The 18,145-nt window shown below is 42.1% G+C and overlaps 1 protein-coding gene across 4 annotated transcripts in view; it reads left to right on the top strand.

Moving 5' to 3' along the window:
- The first annotated feature begins 381 nt into the window (after positions 1-381).
- Positions 382-18,145, top strand: part of plin1 (perilipin 1) — a 32,979-nt gene continuing 15,215 nt past the window's right edge. For 2 of the 4 annotated variants that reach the window (XM_066684987.1, XM_066684989.1), the window contains exons 1-6: positions 409-501; positions 624-703; positions 4,187-4,382; positions 7,372-7,454; positions 9,446-9,614; positions 14,695-14,861. In XM_066684987.1, the coding sequence (XP_066541084.1) occupies positions 659-703; positions 4,187-4,382; positions 7,372-7,454; positions 9,446-9,614; positions 14,695-14,861 (660 nt within the window). In that variant the 5' untranslated portion in view covers positions 409-501; positions 624-658. Of the gene's footprint in view, positions 502-623; positions 704-3,951; positions 4,040-4,186; positions 4,383-7,371; positions 7,455-9,445; positions 9,615-14,694; positions 14,862-18,145 lie in introns of those variants that run through there. The other 2 variants (XM_066684988.1, XM_066684990.1) reach the window with 2 other exon arrangements.

Genomic DNA, 18,145 nt, shown 5'->3' with positions numbered 1-18,145 from the left:
GAAAAATGTGGGTGGGGGCTGGTGAAGGAGCAGCACTGTCTCCTCCTTTGACATCCACAGGCACTCAACTCCCAAATGGTACCTGTGCACTGAGGTGGCTGCATGCTGCTCCAGGTGTGTGTGTGTTCACAGTGCTCCATGTGTGTGTGTGTTTTTACTCTCATGGCAAGGCTAAATTAATAGTAAAAAACGCTGTGTATATTATTATTATTATTATTAACAACAATTTTATTTCAAGTGTTAAGCTTGTATAAAGAGTTGTTTCCTGACGGTCACCATGAGGTCACTTTAGGGCAAGGTTATGTTGATGCAAGTTCACTGAAATAAGAAAACAGAGCCAACCATTTCCTAAACGCTCTTTTACACAATGTGGGTGAAAAGTGTGGTTTTGAAATCATGTCTGAGCAGTGGTGGAGGAACACCTGAGCCAAGGGGAGTAGCCCCATTAGTTCGGACACACTGCCTCTAACCCCTGGACTCGGGAAAGTACTTAACTTTACGGTAACGGCACCATTTTATCCATTATATATAAATATTGAGGTATTGCATTTCAGAGAGCCATTCTGTGTTATATTCCACTGTAAATGAGTATTGTTTGTAGCTAACTGAGTGTGGTTGTCCAGCTGCAGGGTTTACTACGTCAGGAGGATCTTGGAAAATGGTTCCAGCAGAAAAAGACCAGGATAAAACTGAAGATAAACAGGTAACACACTTTAATATAATTTAAACCACCTTTAAGAAACGGAAGGCAGTTGGCAAAACATTACAAACTGATAAATAGTGCCATTAGACAGTGGTGGGTGGTAATTATTTACATTAATTAAACAAATGTGTAATGATTTTTGTGTACAGACGAAGGCTGGGAACATCACAGTTCATTCATTTTATCAGTTAGACATTGTAATTAATATTCTTCACTGTATGCTTTTATTTGTTTAAAATGTATATAAATAATAGTGATGTATGTACATTACAGATTAGAAAGAAAACATTTTTCCAAATATCACGTCCTCAGTTGTTTATTTAACGAAAAGAGGTCAGCTGCTGATCAGGTTTGGTAACCGGGGGCATTGGCATCTCCTGTCTCCTGTGACCTCTGCATAAAAGGCTTTTTATTCTCTACATTGCAACAATAGTGTTCAGCAAGCACATATAACTAGCACACCAGTGAATGGTAAGGTGATCAACCGCAGCAGGCATATCCCAGTCTGCTCTATATCTCCGCTCTTAAAATGCTACAACGTTTTATAAGAATAATAATGTAAAAGGACAAAAATCAGTGTTATTTTTAATTGTTAAATATACATCCAGCTCATTTAATAACATTTGTTTTTACTCACTCACAAAAGCATATCCTATATTATACATAGAGGGGTAGTTTCCCAGAGAGGGGATTATTAAGCCTAGTCCTGGGCTACACAGCATTTTGGATTGTGATTTTTCCATTGAAAGGTGGATACAGTCGGACAAGGCTTAATTAAGTTACCAATTAGTCCATTTTATATTTAATACATTAATAAATGTGGAAAAGTCCAAAAGATAGCACTAGCGGCTACCTAACACATGCCAGTTTCTCTGGAATCTAACACATGCCAGTCTGTCCGGAAGCTAACACATGCCAGTTTCTCTGGAATCTAACACATGCCAGTCTGTCTGGAATCTAACACATGCCAGTCTGTCTGGAATCTAACACATGCCAGTCTGTCTGGAATCTAACACATGCCAGTCTGTCTGGAATCTAACACATGCCAGTCTGTCTGGAATCTAACACATGACAGTTTCTCTGGAATCTAACACGTGCCAGTTTCTCTGGAATCTAACACATGCCAGTCTGTCTGGAAGCTAACACATGCCAGTCTGTCTGGAAGCTAACACATGCCAGTTTGTCTGGAAGCTAACACATGCCAGTTTGTCTGGAAGCTAACACATGCCAGTCTGTCTGGAAGCTAACACATGCCAGTTTGTCTGGAAGCTAACACATGCCAGTCTGTCTGGAAGCTAACACATGCCAGTCTGTCTGGAAGCTAACACATGCCAGTCTGTCTGGAAGCAAACACATGCCAGTCTGTCTGGAAGCTAACACATGCCAGTCTGTCTGGAAACATGGCTTATAAAAGGTGCTTTATTTGTTAAATTTAGAGTGTTTCTTCAGCATTCACTCACTCTCAGGTCTGTTCTCGCACTAGAAAAACACGTTTGTTTCCCCATTTACAGAGAAGGGCTATGTTCAAAGTGGTTCAGACAAAACACCAAAACACTGCTCCAGCCAATCCTCAAGGGAGGAGCTTACACGCAAGTTCAACTTAAACCACAAATAATTTACATACAGTTCCATCTTTAGAAGGTAAAGCTACATTACTTTCAGCCTTCAAACCTAGCAGCAAGGTACAGTGATGCTAGCAGCCTAGTAACGCAGTGCTGGAGCCCAATAGCTATGATGCCAACACCCGGTAATGGTAGATTTGGGTTGGACAATTAGTCTTGTTTTCACAATTTTTCAGAGTGGTGATGTTAACTTTGGGGCTTTACGCAGTTGGCATGGAGTAAATGTAGGGGGCGGAGCTTCTGAAGCAGCACTGAAGGGAGGAGTTTGATTTGCTGTGATTGATATACAGGCTCTTTAAGCTGACCAATTTAGCCTTTAAATATGCTAATCCATTAAACTAATTAAACCTGTGTTAACAGAATTAAATGTAAATGAAACCCAGCTGCAGTGAGATTAACAACAACATAGCTGGCACAAATAAGTGTAAAGTCAGCTTTTTCAGGCTAAGCACAGCAGGCTAATATCAGTAACAGCATGTTTGTTGATTCACTTAGCTAAATCTAATTCAGAATATGATGTTGAGGCAGGTCTTGCAGAAACACAAAAATCATTAGGTTTTGCTGGTATGTATCTGGCTGTCATCAACATATCAATATAACAGAATACCTGATTTACCCAGCAGGAGCATATAAAGTTAGTAGTAAAGGACCAATAATTGACCCTTGTGGAACACCACATTTGACAAAAGCATGGTAGGAGGATTTGTTAAAGTTAAACAGATTTGTAACAGTCAGTTCAATAAGATATAAACCAAGAGATTGACATGAGAGAGACATGATGTGAAACTTAGCCCACGGTCTCATATTAAAGGGCACATCTACAGTTGTGGGGAAACAGTTCTCTCTGGTTTGTTTACGTTCCGAAGCTCTGCTTCTTTTAAAGGTGGAACGGTGTGTTTGAGCAGAAAAATGACAGTTGCTTGTACGCAGCTATTCTCTGTTTGAATTCCCACAGAAACTCATTTGTAACTTGAGCTGTTTAGTTTTGTAGATATATAGATGTCAATATAATATTATAGACAGGAATAGAGCAACATCCTCATCTCAGATCATGATTTTCAACATTGAGTTCTCTCTGTTGTCTAAAAAATAAAAAAATAAATAATAAAAACAACAGATGCCTCTGCCATGAGCCGAGAGAGAGAGAGAGAGAGAGAGAGAGAGCGAGAGAGAGAGAGAGAGAGAAGGCCTAGCATGGGACAACATTTTTTACTTGTTTACTAACAGTGAGACTGGAGAGCAGCAAAATGGTGAGGAAACACCTTCCGAATTTTAGAAATTTTTTTGATTACAGTCATGAATGTCGCCTTCGTTTTTGGAGGAAAAAAAAGGAACAAGGGGAACCTGAGTATCATCCTGATCGCTTACACTTCTGTGTAAGAAAGATTAATACAAATGTACCAAGGGTGTAAAGTGGATTTTCCATTTTAGGCCATGGCCCCAGGACCTGCATTTCACATCACGTGAGTTTAACCCAGTGGTTCTCAATCCTGGTCCTGGTGGGCCTCTGCCCTGCACAGTTTAAACATCTGTCTGCTCTCCACACACCTGATGCAACTAATGAGCTAATTAACACAACCCTTCTGAAGTTTAAGTGGGTGGGATGGAGTGAGGAGAAAACTACGACATACAGGACAGAGGATTGAGAACCACTGCTTTAACCAAACATTAAACAGACTTCTAACAGACTACTTTGAATACAGACATTAATCACGTTAGAGAAACCCCACAGGATTTATCTCCAGATTTTTATTGGTTTTGTTTTATTGAAATTGAGTGTTGCATGTGAAGGGTGTAAAATGTCAGTGATAGATCAATATGAAATACAAGCATCTCTCTCTCTCTCTCTCTACTGTTACAGAATTTATTTCTAAGACTCCGGAACCTCCCGAGTGTCAGCATCACGTTTGAGGTCATCGGGCGTTCATACTCCAGCGCTAAGGCTGCGAACCCACTCCTGTCCTCTGTGTGTGGAGTGTGTGAAGAAGGTGTGAGGAGCGCTGGCATCCTAGCAGCCCGGAGCATGCAGCCTGCTGTCCACTTACTGCAGCCTCAGCGTGAGTCCCCTAACACACTGTCTGCCCCACATCAGACAGGCACTTCCTTTATGTTGAGTTAGGTTTAACTGGAGTATTTATTTAGAGGTGAGAATGTAAAAAAAATCAAGTGGTATATGCTGCGTTTGTGTAGATGATGCAGTATGTGGAAGAAACTCAAGCTCAGTGTGGGGTCCTGTGTGTGACATGAAACTGAGCTATAAACCTAGACAGAGTGAGTGCTGGGTGAGTGTGTGTGTGTGTGCTTGGCAGAGTTAGGGTTTGAACCACTAACTATAGCCACTAAGCACAGGAACATTACTGCTGCAGCACACAGTGGCGAGTGTGAGCAGGGGCAGACCTGTCTGAGGCTGGTGATTTTTAAAAAAAAGGTGGGGAATTGCAAACAAAAAAGACATCATTCAAAAATGAGGATATTTTTCAAAGCTGAGGAGCACAACAATAAAGCAGTTTTTTTCCTCTTGTTTTACATAGATTTGTCAACATTCCTCTGATATTTACCTCACTTTGTTTTCTCTGATTTGTGCCTCATTTTCTGTTCATTTTGTTTGAACACTTTTTTATTTTTTTATTTCTTTCCTGAACCATGTACCAGCTGCTCCTTTACAAAGGCACAGCGTCTTCTGAGTGTGTCTCTGGGGTTTAAATAGCCGCCTCTCCACCTCAATATAATTTGGAAAATCACCCCAGAGCATTCTGGGAGATGGAGTCTTTGGCAGAGGCCCCTTTTAGAGTAGTGTCACGGCTCAGAGACCCCTTACTGTGTCCAGAAGTCATTTTGAATCTTTTTTTTTTTTTTTTTTTTTTTTGTCTGAAGAGTTTACATATTTAAAATAAATATACCTCAGTGTAAGGAGAAAAACATTTTACCACCAAATTGTACCATGAACAGAGCTAAGCCTTTTCCACATAAGACTCCCACGAGGACATGGTGTGACAACCCTGTAGGCTTCTTAAACCTAACAAGTAATGAATGCACTGAAGAAATATCACTAACTGAAAGTCTCCGAGCTCTTATGAAGGAGTTCAGCCCATTTCTGGACAGTTTTATTTATTGGAAGTGATCAAGTGACCACTGCCCAGAAGACAGATGACTTTAGTTCTAATATTTCATCTCAGGCTTTTATTTTCCATGAGACATCTTTCCACAGTGACAGAACTGAGCTGGTATCTAAGACTTTAAGGACGGTGAATGTCTGTTTAAAAGCCTTCTGATCTGTCCCAATTAACTGGAGCTGGACCAGAGTCTTAGTGTCACATTTCAGCCCTGTTTTTCCACTGGGAGAACAGCACTGTCTAGACACAGTGTGATTCCTGACTTCAGCCTGACCTGTGTGCAGCTAGTGGGGAGATTCTGAAGGCACAGGCAGATGAAGGGTCGTCTTGGTCAGCTGTGTGGTGCTAATAGTCGGACGACTCCTTCACTGGGGTGAAGCTGTGATTATGGCTTTTATTATAAAGGTTGGTATTGATTAGAATTGACTCAAAGACTTATGGAAGTGATGCAGAACTCAGTGAGAGTGGAGACGCCTCGTTGGCATTGGGAGGGAACATCTGATCCAGATGTTGGGATCTCTGGAATGCTCTTCCCAGAAATCAAAAGCTGCTACGAAAACGAGTATTCGGAGGAACTGCTCAAGCGTACAAACATTTGCAGACACCCATTCTAATAAAGGTTTACCCAAATGCTCTGGAGCAGCTGCACATGAGCCTAAGTTCTCCATGCTCTGTGCATGGCTTGGGCTAGACGTGTTTAAAGCACACTAAAGCACTGGGTTTGTTTTCTGGAGAGGGGCAGCCACATCTAATTCCTCTGCGATGAGTTGGAGCTGTGGTTGTTATCCAGAACCGTCCAGCATCAGCACCTGACCTGACACTGTTGTGAAACTAGAGTCATGGCTTGGTTGCTCCCCAGACACTGGAAAGCTACACTCCTGTAGATTTCAGAAGGTCAGATGAATGTTTCTCAATCTATGTTTAATGATTTATTATCTTCTGAAGCCACTGGAGAATTGCATCATACGTCTGCAGCGTTGCCTCCCCTCTCCTGATGCGTCTGAACATTTCCTGTTCAGTGAATTGTATACTGAATATGCACAGTCTACTGCGGGGGTGTAATGGTACACTCAGCTCATGATTCAATTTTCTCTCATATTTAAATCAAGAAAGTTCATTAAATGAATCTATACTTTAAAAAGAATTAATTTTTCCAAATTATCTTTTAAACAAAAGTCTCCAGCAGTTGAAAGATATGGATGTTTACACTGTTAACAGAAGCATGTGGCTGTAGTTGCTTCAGAACTCGTCATAAACGATGCAGAAATGTGCATGTCTTGTTGTATTTTTTAATAAATATTTTTAATGAAGAGGTTTTACCAAATCGTCTGCAGTGTTTCCCTGTTAGCCCTTAGCTGTGAGCTGAACTCCCCTCAACACTGGGAGGGTGAGCACAAGAACATGCTTCCCTCAAGGCATGTGATGCCCACCACCTTTTCTTTTCACACTGCCGTTAATGCCGTCATGTGAGAGCCCAGTGCACCACAGGAGAGCGCAGAATCATCTCCTGATGAGGGGAGATAGTGGGCCATCACATCCAATCCAGAAACTCCCAGCCTTGGATGACTAGGCCAGCAAGCTTTGATCACTCTGACTTAAAACAAAGAGCTGGAAAGGCAGAGGGACAGAAGTGGGGTGAGACAGACAACAAAAAATAACCTTGCATCCTTAGCAATAGGAAAGTTGGTGTACCAGTTTTTTTCCTGCACTTTTTTTCCTAGCTATGAGTCTAAGCAACACCGATAGGAGGTGTGTGAGCTTGATGTTGACTGATCTGAACCTGTGGATGTGGACTGATTATCAACAGTTGATGGCTGAATAAGACACTGAGCTACATCAGGGTGCACATTATAAATGGCTCAGTGCAGGGCTTTTCATTGAAACAAAACCTCAACAAAATAGTCAATTTCTTTCAATTTTTCGTTTTCCTTAGTTGTAGCTGCCAACTCTCTGGCCTGCCGAGGACTGGACCGCCTCGAAGAGAAGATGCCGGCTTTGGATTACCCCCCTGCAAAGGTAAAGCTGAGGGATAGTGAAACTGTAATGCCATTTTTCCGGCCAGTTTTATAAAATCTGCTGTGATTTAAAGGTTAGAGAAGGTTGGGTGCGATCACCTCGATGGGCAGGAAAAAAGGGGTGTGGGAAGTGAAGGAACAGCACTGTATCTTCCCTCAACCCCGCTCATGGCTGAGGTGCCTTTGAATGAGGCATCTACCCCCTGGGTGTGTGTGTGTTGCATTTGTAGCATATTGTAAATCTCAAGTGAATGATGCTAATGATGTGACAAAGTTTAGACTAAAAATGATCAAATAAGCTTGGGCTGTTTCCCATTCACTTTCTGGTGTGTTCTGTGTTCGTGCTGGACGTCCACTGCCGAGTCACATTCCAATATTCATACCTACTGCTGTTAGCGGTTAGCGGTGGGTCCAGAGCCTACCTGGAATCACTGGGCACAAGGTGGGAACACACACTGGAGGGGGCGCCAGTCCTTCACAGGGCAACACACATTCACTCACACCCATGGGCACTTCTGAGTCGCCAATCCACCTACCAACGTGTGTTTTTGGCCACATTACTAATACAATTTAAATATATTAATATGTTTAGTGTAATAGGTCATGTACACAGCAAAATCACCAGTGTTAAATCAGCACTATGTGTTAAATTAACACTTAGAGTGTTGACACGTTTACATTTTTACACTAATGGTGTTGATTATCACTGGTGAATTTGCTCTAATGTATGAGTGCTGTAGTCTGTGTTACTACTGTCATTTTATTAGAGACCTTTTTGACACGGTTTGTTCATTTCTTTTTGTCACGCCCTTGTCCTGTCAGTTTTCCCCACCATGTGCTCTTGCACATGGCTCTGTTTGTTATTGTTCATGTCTCCGCCCTAGTCCCGCCTTTGTTCCGCCTACTCGTCAGTATCATTTGTAATCCTGCCCCCTCGTTATCTGTTCCAGGTGTCCCTTGTCTGTGTGGTGTATTTAAGTTCCCTTGTCTCGCTTCCTCTTTTTGGGCAGTCAACATTCGCATGTCTGTCTTATCAGTTCCTTGCTTGACTTCCCTGCTTATGTCTGTCTGTTTATTCCATATGTTTTGTGTGCTTGTTTGGTTTGACTGTTTGTATTTCTCTGTTTAGATCTCCCTGTTTAGTTTGTCTGTTTAGCTCTGTGTTTAAGTTTATTCTGTTTAGCTCTCTGTCTGTTTAGCTCCCCCAGTCTAGGTTTCTCTGTCCAGTTTCTTCTCTGTTCAAATCTCTATCTAGGTTTTTCCTTGTTTAAGTATTCTGTCGTTATCCTAGTCGGTCTCTTTTTTGTTATTTATTGTTATAAATAAAATGTGTCTGTGTTTTAGCAAGTGCGTCCGCCTCCGTCAGTCCACCCCGCAGTCCTGACACTTTTTTAATGAAATTTACTTTATGTTTTATATTTCAAAAGTAACCTTCACACACTTTAATGTGTCTTAGAGTTCAGTCGGCAGCTCAGAGAAATAAACTATAACTGTAGGAGACGAGTGGTGAATATAACACGGCTACTGTACTTGGTGTATTTTATGTACAACTTAATATCATTTAAATTACACGTTAATAGTAATTTAGTACAGATTAATGGTTCCAAAGCACCATTCTTTAAGTACTTTTTTTTGTTGTTGTTTCCATAAGCGCAATTAAAGCACCAAATACTGAGGAAGCATCAGTTCCTGACTCAATACAGAGAATCACCTGTAGCAGAGCTGATCGATGCCTAATTGCAGGTTTTCTGACTGATTTCTGACTGAAATCATGATTTAAATTGTGTTTGTTTTATTTTAATTAAGGTCCATGTGAGGTTTTATAACCAAGAAGATATGGCTTTAATATTTTAATATTCTGAATGTGGAGCTCCTGTGTTATGTACAGAACTTAAGTCATGTCTTGATAATGTCAGCGTGAATTAAACCCACAGCTCTTATGATATAAAAATGACCCCCAGTACTAACACCCCCACGCTCTCTCTCCATCAGCTGGCAGCAGGAATCTCAGACCTGATGTCTTCTGCAGTACGGAGTCCAGCTGTGCAGTACGTCCTCAGCAGCAAGATTTCACAGCTGGCGGAGGAGGGAGCTGACAGTGCCTTGACTCTCACTGAACGCCTGGTCAACTACATTCTCCCAGCATCCTCAGAGGAGAAAGGTAATCAACACGGCTGAACGCTGAGGGGAATTAGGACAGGAACCATGGGGGATGTTGGAGCAACATAAGTGTTTGTGCTCCTTCAGTTGACCATTAGATGGAGCTGTTGTATTCTGACAGGGTAAAAGTGCCTCTGGTTCATAGCAGAAGGAGGCGAAGCGGGGTTTAAATCATTAGCAGGTACATTTTTGTTGTTATTCTGGACATTTGTTGATTCTAATGTCCTCAAGCCATTGTAGCTTATGCATCGTAATAAAAGGCTGATTCAACTCTGTTTCATTGGCCAACAGTTGAAATGAGCAACTCCCAGATGCTTGAAGAATCAATTATTTGGGAGTTGACTCATCTGCACCCACCACAGAGTGCAAAACATTTAGTTATAGTTCTTGTTTTCATTGTTTTTGTTTAGTTCTCATTTAGTTTTCATTGTGAAAAATAGGTATTGATTAATCATTTACTTTTGTCATGAACATAAACTACATTTTCTACAGTTATAATAAACATATTCCCTCTTTGGGGCAAGCTGGGAGCAATTTTGCAAAGCCCTGCCATTTGTTCATCCTTGGTCACATTTTTGTTTATGTCCCTGATTTTTATTTTTCATGGAATTGCTTGTAGTTGTTTCTTTTTTTTATTACGAGTTCATATTTTTCTGTAGATTCTCTGAACACACATCAACACATTTGATCATCAACTTGTGAACATAGTCTTGTTTATCCTTGTCCTTGGATGCATGATCTCACGTGGCTCTCCATCTGCAGCACGTCGTCTCCACATCACCTCAGCCAACCTCCAGCCCCAGCTTCGGTTCCGGGCATGAGTCTCCTATTGGCATTTTTAACTGTGCACCCAGTGGAGGGAATCTGTTTAGCTGCTGTTTTGTCTCGCCGTCTAAATTGATTTGGAGGCGTCTAATGCTGCTTGGCCTGAACAAGAGGCACTGAATAAACTCCAGTTAACTCTGGCTAAGCCTGGCCCAGCCCTTCAGCCCCCTGGCCACTGGCTTTGATTATTACATTGGGCACATGCGCTTGCTGTTTACACCTCGCCTTCTTTGAGGAACTCTGGATCAGCTTCACGTCCAGATCACTGTCCAGTCCTATTCCTGTCATTTCCTCATCGTCAAATAGGTTTCTTTATTGAGCTTATTTCCCGTGTGTGGTTTTAATACAGGCTACAGGCTACAGTGCTGTGAAGTAGATCTAATATTACGTCTTGCGTGTGACACGTGACCAGGTAATTCACGTGACCAGGTAATTCAGTCTAAGATTAGAGCAATGTTCAGTATAGTGACTATGACCAGGCTGAGTGGGTGAGTGTGTAGCATTGTCCACAAGTGTGAGTGTGTAAAACTCCAGCAAAACTGCTGTGTCTGATCCATTCACACCAATAGATGGTCTGCAATAGTGTAAAAGTGTGTGTAAGTGGATGACAGTCAAGGAAAATCTATCCTCCACAGTAACTGCACAGTGTATATGTGACTGCAGCTTTAAAAGTGCTTGTCCTCATCGTCCCAAATCAAGCCGTTATCCACATCTCCACACGGCCTGGACATCCATAGCCCCAGAGCAGGCAGAAAGCCTTGTGTTTTTCCTACTGCTCACTGACCCATCACATTTATCCATCATCGGATGGACAGACTAATGAAGACGTCTGAGTTTTAATGTGTATGAAAGACGATGAACGTGCAGGAAAAATACCTCCCTTCCTCTTCACGGCCTTCACAGGCTTCAGAGGAGCATTCCACTCACAGCCATTCGTCTCTGGTCGGATTCCTCACCTCGCAGCCTGTTTGGAAGTGGAATTGCTGGAATGGTTTTGTGACTCAGATTGCGTCCAGGATGTGAACAACTCCCTCACTAAAATGCTAGGGGAGTGTATTAAATCATAGTGTGCTAAAGCTGTTCAGTCTGTAGTCACGCAACAACATCCGCTACGGTCTCAACCAGATTTGGTCTTGGTCCAGATTTTATTTTAAAAAGAAAAAGTGATACTTTATTAATCCCCTCTGAGGACATCAAAACTCCACGTTTAAATCAACTGTGGCAGGAAACAGAAAACACACACAAGTGATCCTCTTAAGGGGCAGGAAAGTTTGAGATGGGAGAGTGAAGAAACTGTGCTGTCTCCTCACTCAACATCCACAGATGAAGTGCCTTTGAGCACTAATTAAATTGAATTAGTGGCACCATGGCAATGTGTGAAGGGTTGGGGTGTAATTAGGTGACGAATGAACTCAGTACGTAAAATAAAGTATATCAAATAATTACAAACAAATAACACCTCCACACATAAAGAAGAGATTATAATCAATGGTCTTTGTAACCTTCAACAAATATATGTGTGAGACTCTAATGGTAAAACACTCTAATGTTAAGCCAAGCTCATCTGCTCCCAGCAGAGAATGGTGTTTACGCCGTAGTGAGGTACAGCACTGAAGTGACTTGAGTGTGTCCCAGTTCTGCTCTCAGATCTCCAACCCCTTGAACACTTCAACCCTCGCCCCTTTCTTCTCATCTTTCAATAACATCATCAGATGTTGTCAAATTGCACACTTCAAGGTAGGTCTTAGGGCTAATGGCACAAACTGGGACAGACTGGGAAAGACTGCAGGCAGCAAATGCTGAATCTCAGGTATTTTTTTTTTTTTGTGATTTAGAAATGGCTTGATGCAAAAAGAGAATGTATGGTAACCTTAATAAACCTACTTTTAAACTCCTAAAGTTTGGAACCAGCAGATTGTTCTGTTTGCGTAAAGCTTTCACTAACAGATTACAGCACTGTTTCTGTAGCTCTTCTTCAGGTTCATAATAGAGAGTTGAAACAGTGCCCCCAGTGTAACTGTAAGATAACTATTAATTATTCATTCAATCATTCACTGTCTGTAACTGTTTATCTAATTCAGGGTTGCAATGGGTCCAGTGCCTACCTGGAAACATTGGGCGCAAGGCGGGAATACACCCTGGAGGGGGCGCCAGTCTTTCTCAGGGCGACACTAATTATGAAGTACGATAAAGCAAAATGTACACTTTAGGAGTTTCTGGAGTGCCGTTCTGAGGTCTTGATGTGAAAGTCACACTCGGAGATAGATGGACTTCACAATGACTTGTTTACTCTTCACTGCCTCTCAGGCTAAAGCTGCCTGTACAAAGTGCCAAGGAAGGAGTGGGTGTAAAATAAAAAAGAGGGTCTACAAGGTTTTGTCCATCTTTAGCTCCGCCTGCTGATCAGGACCACCACAGGCCAGGTATTTATTTTATTATTATTAATGGATGTTTAAGGTTGATGGAATATTCTCAAGGGGTTTAAAAACTCCAGCAGCCCTGCTGTGTCTGATCCACTCACATCAACAGATGGTCTGTAAAAATACAACTACAGAGTGGTCCTCTCTGATCAGTGGAGCTTAGAGAATGTACAGTGAGTGCAGAAACGAGGAGATGTCAGTAACGTTATGGCTGATCTGTTTACAGTTGTGTTCAAAATAATAGCAGTCCAATTTGACTAACCAGATAATCACTGTTTTTGGTATAAATTATATTACCACATGACAAACCATTAGAAAACCAACAGACCCAGCGTTCATGATCTGCACGCTCTTGAGTCTGTGTATTTGCATAATTAATTGAAAGGGGTGTGTTCAAAATAATAGCAGCGTGGAGTTCAATTAATGAGGGCAATCATTCTGTGAGGAAACAGGTGTGAATCAGGTGTCCCTTATTTAAGGGTGAAGCCAGCACATGCTCTACATGCATTTCTCCTTGAAAGCCTAAGAAAAATGGGTCGATCGAGACATTGTTCAGAAGAACAGCGATCTTTGATTAAAACGTTGATTGGAGAGGGTAAAACTTATAAAGACGTGCAGACAATAATAGGCTGTTCAGCCAAAATGATCTCCAATGCTTTAAAATGAAGAGGAAAACCAGAGAGACGTGGAAGAAAACGGAAGACTACCATTCGAATGGATCGAAGAATAGTCAGAATGGCAAAGGCTCAGCCAATGATCAGCTCAAGGATGATCAAAGACAGTCTCAGGTTACCTGTGAGTACTGTGACAGTTAGAAGACGCCTGTGTGAAGCTAAACTATTAGCAAGAAGTCCCCGCAAAGTCCTACTGTTAAAAAAGAGTACTGAAGCGGATACAATTTGCCAAAGAAGACAACAACTGCCCTAAAGAGAAATGGAGAAACATATTGTCGACTGATGAAAGCAAAATTGTTCTTTTTGGGTCCAAGGGCCGCAGACAGTTTGCCAGACGACCCCCAAACTCTGAATTCAAGCCACAGTACACTCTGAAGATAGTGAAGCATGGTGGTGCAAGCATCATGATATGGGCATGTTTCTCTTACTGGTGCTGGGCCTATTTACCGCAGACTAGGGATCATGGACCAGTTTGCATATATCAGAATACTTGAACAGGTCATGTTGCCTTACGCTGAAGAGGAAATGCCCTTGAAATGGATGTTTCAACAAGACAACGACCCTAAGCACGCTAGTAAATGAGCAAAATCTTGGTTCCAGTCCAACAAAATTGAGGTTATGGAGTGGCCAGCCCAATCCCTGGACCTTAATCCGATAGAAACCTTGTGGGGTGACATCAAAGATGCAGTTTCTGAGGCAAAACCAAGAAATGCAAATGGATTGTGGGATGTAGTCAAAGCATCCTGGGCTGGAATACCAGGTGACAGGTGCCAGAAGTTGGTTGACTCTATCCAACACAGATGTGAAGCAGTTCTAAAAAACTGTGGTTATTCAACTAAATATTAGGTTAGTGATTCACAGGAATGATAAATCCAAAAAAAAGAGTACATATTTTGAGTTAGTAAAGACAAATGCAGATACTGCTATTTTTTTATTTTAATGTTAATTGTTTGGTATTTTCTGTAAAGTAGTTAAAAGTTATTTAAATTTCTCTTCATGTTTTGATTTGGAAAACAGTATGCAATGTTCCCAATGCATGGAAATAAAACTACTATTAAGATTTTGTGCTTAACTAATGTTTTTAAACACACTGCTATTATTTTGAACACAACTGTATATGCAGCTTGTGGAACGCTCCTGCGTGTTTGGATCTGTTTTACAGAAGAGAAGGTGTCAGAGGTTTGTGTCGCTGCCCCGAAGCCCAGTTTTGTGAGACTGGGAGTGCTGGCTGGCACCGTCTGGAGCCGAGCTTATGGGAAGACCAGCGCTTTACTCCAGCAAATCAAGAGGCAGGGTCAAAAGCTGACCAGCCAAGGAGTGACCCCTCAGGTAAGAGTTAAAACTTTCAGTCAATTCAGCTTTGTAAATGAAGACAAACTAGATAATTAAAGACCCTCCTCCATTAATCGATTAACCCCCTAAACCCTCTCAGTTCAGAGCTAAATATTGAGAGGTTACCTCCAAGATAAAGGTCTTAAAGCCTTAAAAGTGGGTTAGCTGTAACTCATTCTTAGAATTAGAATCACTTTATTGGCCACTGCGCTGCACACACAGGAATTTGTCTTCCACATTTAACCCAATCCGTGCCATGAAACACACATTTACACACACACACTAGTGAACACTAGGGGGCAGTAAGCACACATGCCCGGAGCGGTGGGCAGCCCACGGGGTGCGACTGCGCCTGGGGAGCAGTCGCAGGGTTAGGTGCCTTGCTCAAGGGTGCCTCACTTTAGTCATAACCTTCATTTATTCAGTATGCACAGATCTATGAATATTCAATTAGTCCCCACCTCCATCTCCACCCACCCCACCCCCAACAAGCCCTGTCCTTGAGTTTCTTAGCTGTGTGATGTATGAAACCCTGAGGTGCTGGTCAACAGTAGATCTTTCCATACCCGTGGTCAGGAGGGAATCTGCTGAAGAGAAACATCCACAGCCAATCAGACATAAGCCAATATTAACCAATTGACTCGTCCCAGCACCACCAATCAGACACAAGATCTCCATTTAGGAATTGTATGCAGATTACTTATTCCATAATATCCAGAGGAGCCAATCAGACACAAGTTCCAGATTTAGGAACCTTCCCTGATGCCTCCTCCTCATAACGTCCAGTGGTTTCTAAAGTGCAGTCAATACAGATTGATACTGATGATTATACTTGGGTCTGGAGTTTTCCTGCACCCTGAGTGAGGAAGAGCAGGTTAAGATTTGGAATCTTAATCAATTCTCAGGATTTACACGGTCCTCATCAGTTTCTCAGTGAGAGGGAAGAACTTGCTGAAAAGCTGATTCACATACGGTGCTGTAACTGAGGAATCCTTCCCATAGCAGGAGTACAGCTAGTGTCTAATATTCGGGACACAGCCTGTGTGTCCATGAGTTTGACATCCACTGTCTGAGTGGGAAAGACTCCGTTCTCAGCTCTTGAATGTGTCCCAAAAAGTGTTGTGGTTTTAATCAGAGCGGACGATGGCTCTGTCTGAGACACAGAGCATGACGTCACTCACTGAGGCTGTGGTAAATTGATTTTTTTTGGCGGCCATTGTTCATCTATCCAGGTTTGAGTGTCATTCGAAGTTCATCATGTAAGAGCTGAAATGAGTGGTGGTGTTATTGAGTGTGTTAGTGGGTCAGTACAGTAGACACAAGATGTCCTCAATGGAAGGTAATGAATCATATCTAGGACATGTACACAGCCCACTCCAAAAAAAAAAAAAAACACATACCCTCCAGGCTTTGTTCACTTCATCAGCTCCACTGACCACAAAGGAGCACATTGTACTTCTATAATTACAGACAGTAGCTCTGTTACTCTGCATACTTTTTTAAAGCCAACTTTCCCCCTGTTCTTCAGCGCTCAGGACCCCCACAGAGCAGGTGTGATGTGGTGGTGGATCATTCTCAGAGCTGCAGTGACACTGACGTGGTGGTGGTGTGTTAGTGTGTGTTGTGCTGGTGTAGAGTGGATCAGACACAGCAGTGCTGCTGGAGTTTTTAAACCCCTCAGTGTCTGGACCGAGAACAGTCCACCGACCAAAAACATCCAGCCGACAGCGTCCTGTGTCACTGATGAAGGACTAGAGGACGAGCGACACACACTGTGCAGCGACAGATGAGCTACTGTCTCTGACTCTACATCTACAAGGTGGACCAACGAGGGAGGAGTGTCTCACAGAGTGGACAGAGAGTGGACACAGGGTTTAAAAACTCCAGCAGCACTGCTGTGTCTGATCCACTCGCACCAGCACAACACTGGGGGACCTGTGATTTAAAGAACAGGGTGAAATGGGGATTGCAGAAGTATGCAGAGCAACAGATGGACTACAGTCTGTAATTGTAGAACTATTCTTTAAATCTGTACGGTCAGTGGAGCTGAAGTGAAGGGGTGAAATATGGAGTGAGTGGGGTTTGTGATTAATATCTAGAGGAAATTAAATGGTTCCATACATCAGCAACGCAGCCCTTCTTCTAAAGTTATGAGAGATTACCATCAGCTGCAGGACGAATGATGAGAAAGAGGGAAATGCTCTGTCTGCCTGCGTTCTCCACACAAAACTGCAGCATGTTACATAAAACTAACACATGTATAATAACACAGAATATGATGGTCATAACTTCTATTGACCCATAAATAAGGTCAGTTTCTTAAAAGGAACGTCTACAATTGTGGGAAAACACAGTTTTAAGCTGTTTCTTTTAAGGTGGAATGGTGTTTTAGGAAAATAACGGCTGAATTGTGACTTCTCTGTAAGTGTTTATTCACTGTTTGAAATCCCACAGAAACTTGTTTGGTTTTGTAGCACTGTCGCTAATGCAGTTAGCCGTCTTCTGAGTTTAGAGACATTTCCACCTTAAATGATCTGAAACAGCAAAAATAAGTCAGTGTTACCCCCCTATGAAGCAGGAATAGAGCAACATCCTCATCTCGGTTGGTGCTTTTCAGCGTTTGGAGTCTCTCCGTTGTCTAAAAACCTCCAGATGGCGTTTCTCTGCTGTGAGCAGAGAGAGAGAAAGCCTAGCACCGGACCCAGACACTTTGTTTTTTGTTACCCATTTACAGACACTGGGGCTTCGTAAACACATTAGAGCGGTTTCCAGAGCAAACCGACTGCAGAGCAGCACATTTTATAAACACTTTTTTTCATCTTAATCAGTAATGAGTGATGAGTAGGGTTCTATTCCCTGCTCAGGTAGCTGAATTTTAAATGACGCAGTTCAGCTGTACACAGTTTGTATAATCTACAATTATCCACTGAGATTGTCCTGTCTGAGTGTGTATGTAGTATTGAATATGTTTGTGTGCGTGTTAGTGAGTATGTATATGAATGAGTGAGTGGATTACAAGCTAGTTCTCTTTGATGTATCTCATCTAAAAATGTGGTATTCAGCAGGTTGTCTCTCTAGCAGACCCTCAGAGAGATGTTCAGTCAGAAGCACACACATCTGCTTCCAGTGGTCTGTGTTATGACTGAGTGGGAGTGGGTGGAGGTTTCTGACGCTGCTCTGTGTCTGACGCAGTGCACAGCACGGTTGCTATTCACTATTAAGCTGTTTATTTTTAACTTGCCTGCTGTTATGAATGCGTTAATACAGAAAGAGATTAGTCT

This window comes from Hoplias malabaricus, chromosome 11, assembly GCF_029633855.1.
Source record: "Hoplias malabaricus isolate fHopMal1 chromosome 11, fHopMal1.hap1, whole genome shotgun sequence".
Classification (NCBI taxonomy): Eukaryota; Metazoa; Chordata; class Actinopteri; order Characiformes; family Erythrinidae; genus Hoplias; species Hoplias malabaricus.
This window is presented reverse-complemented; position numbering and strand designations above follow the sequence as displayed.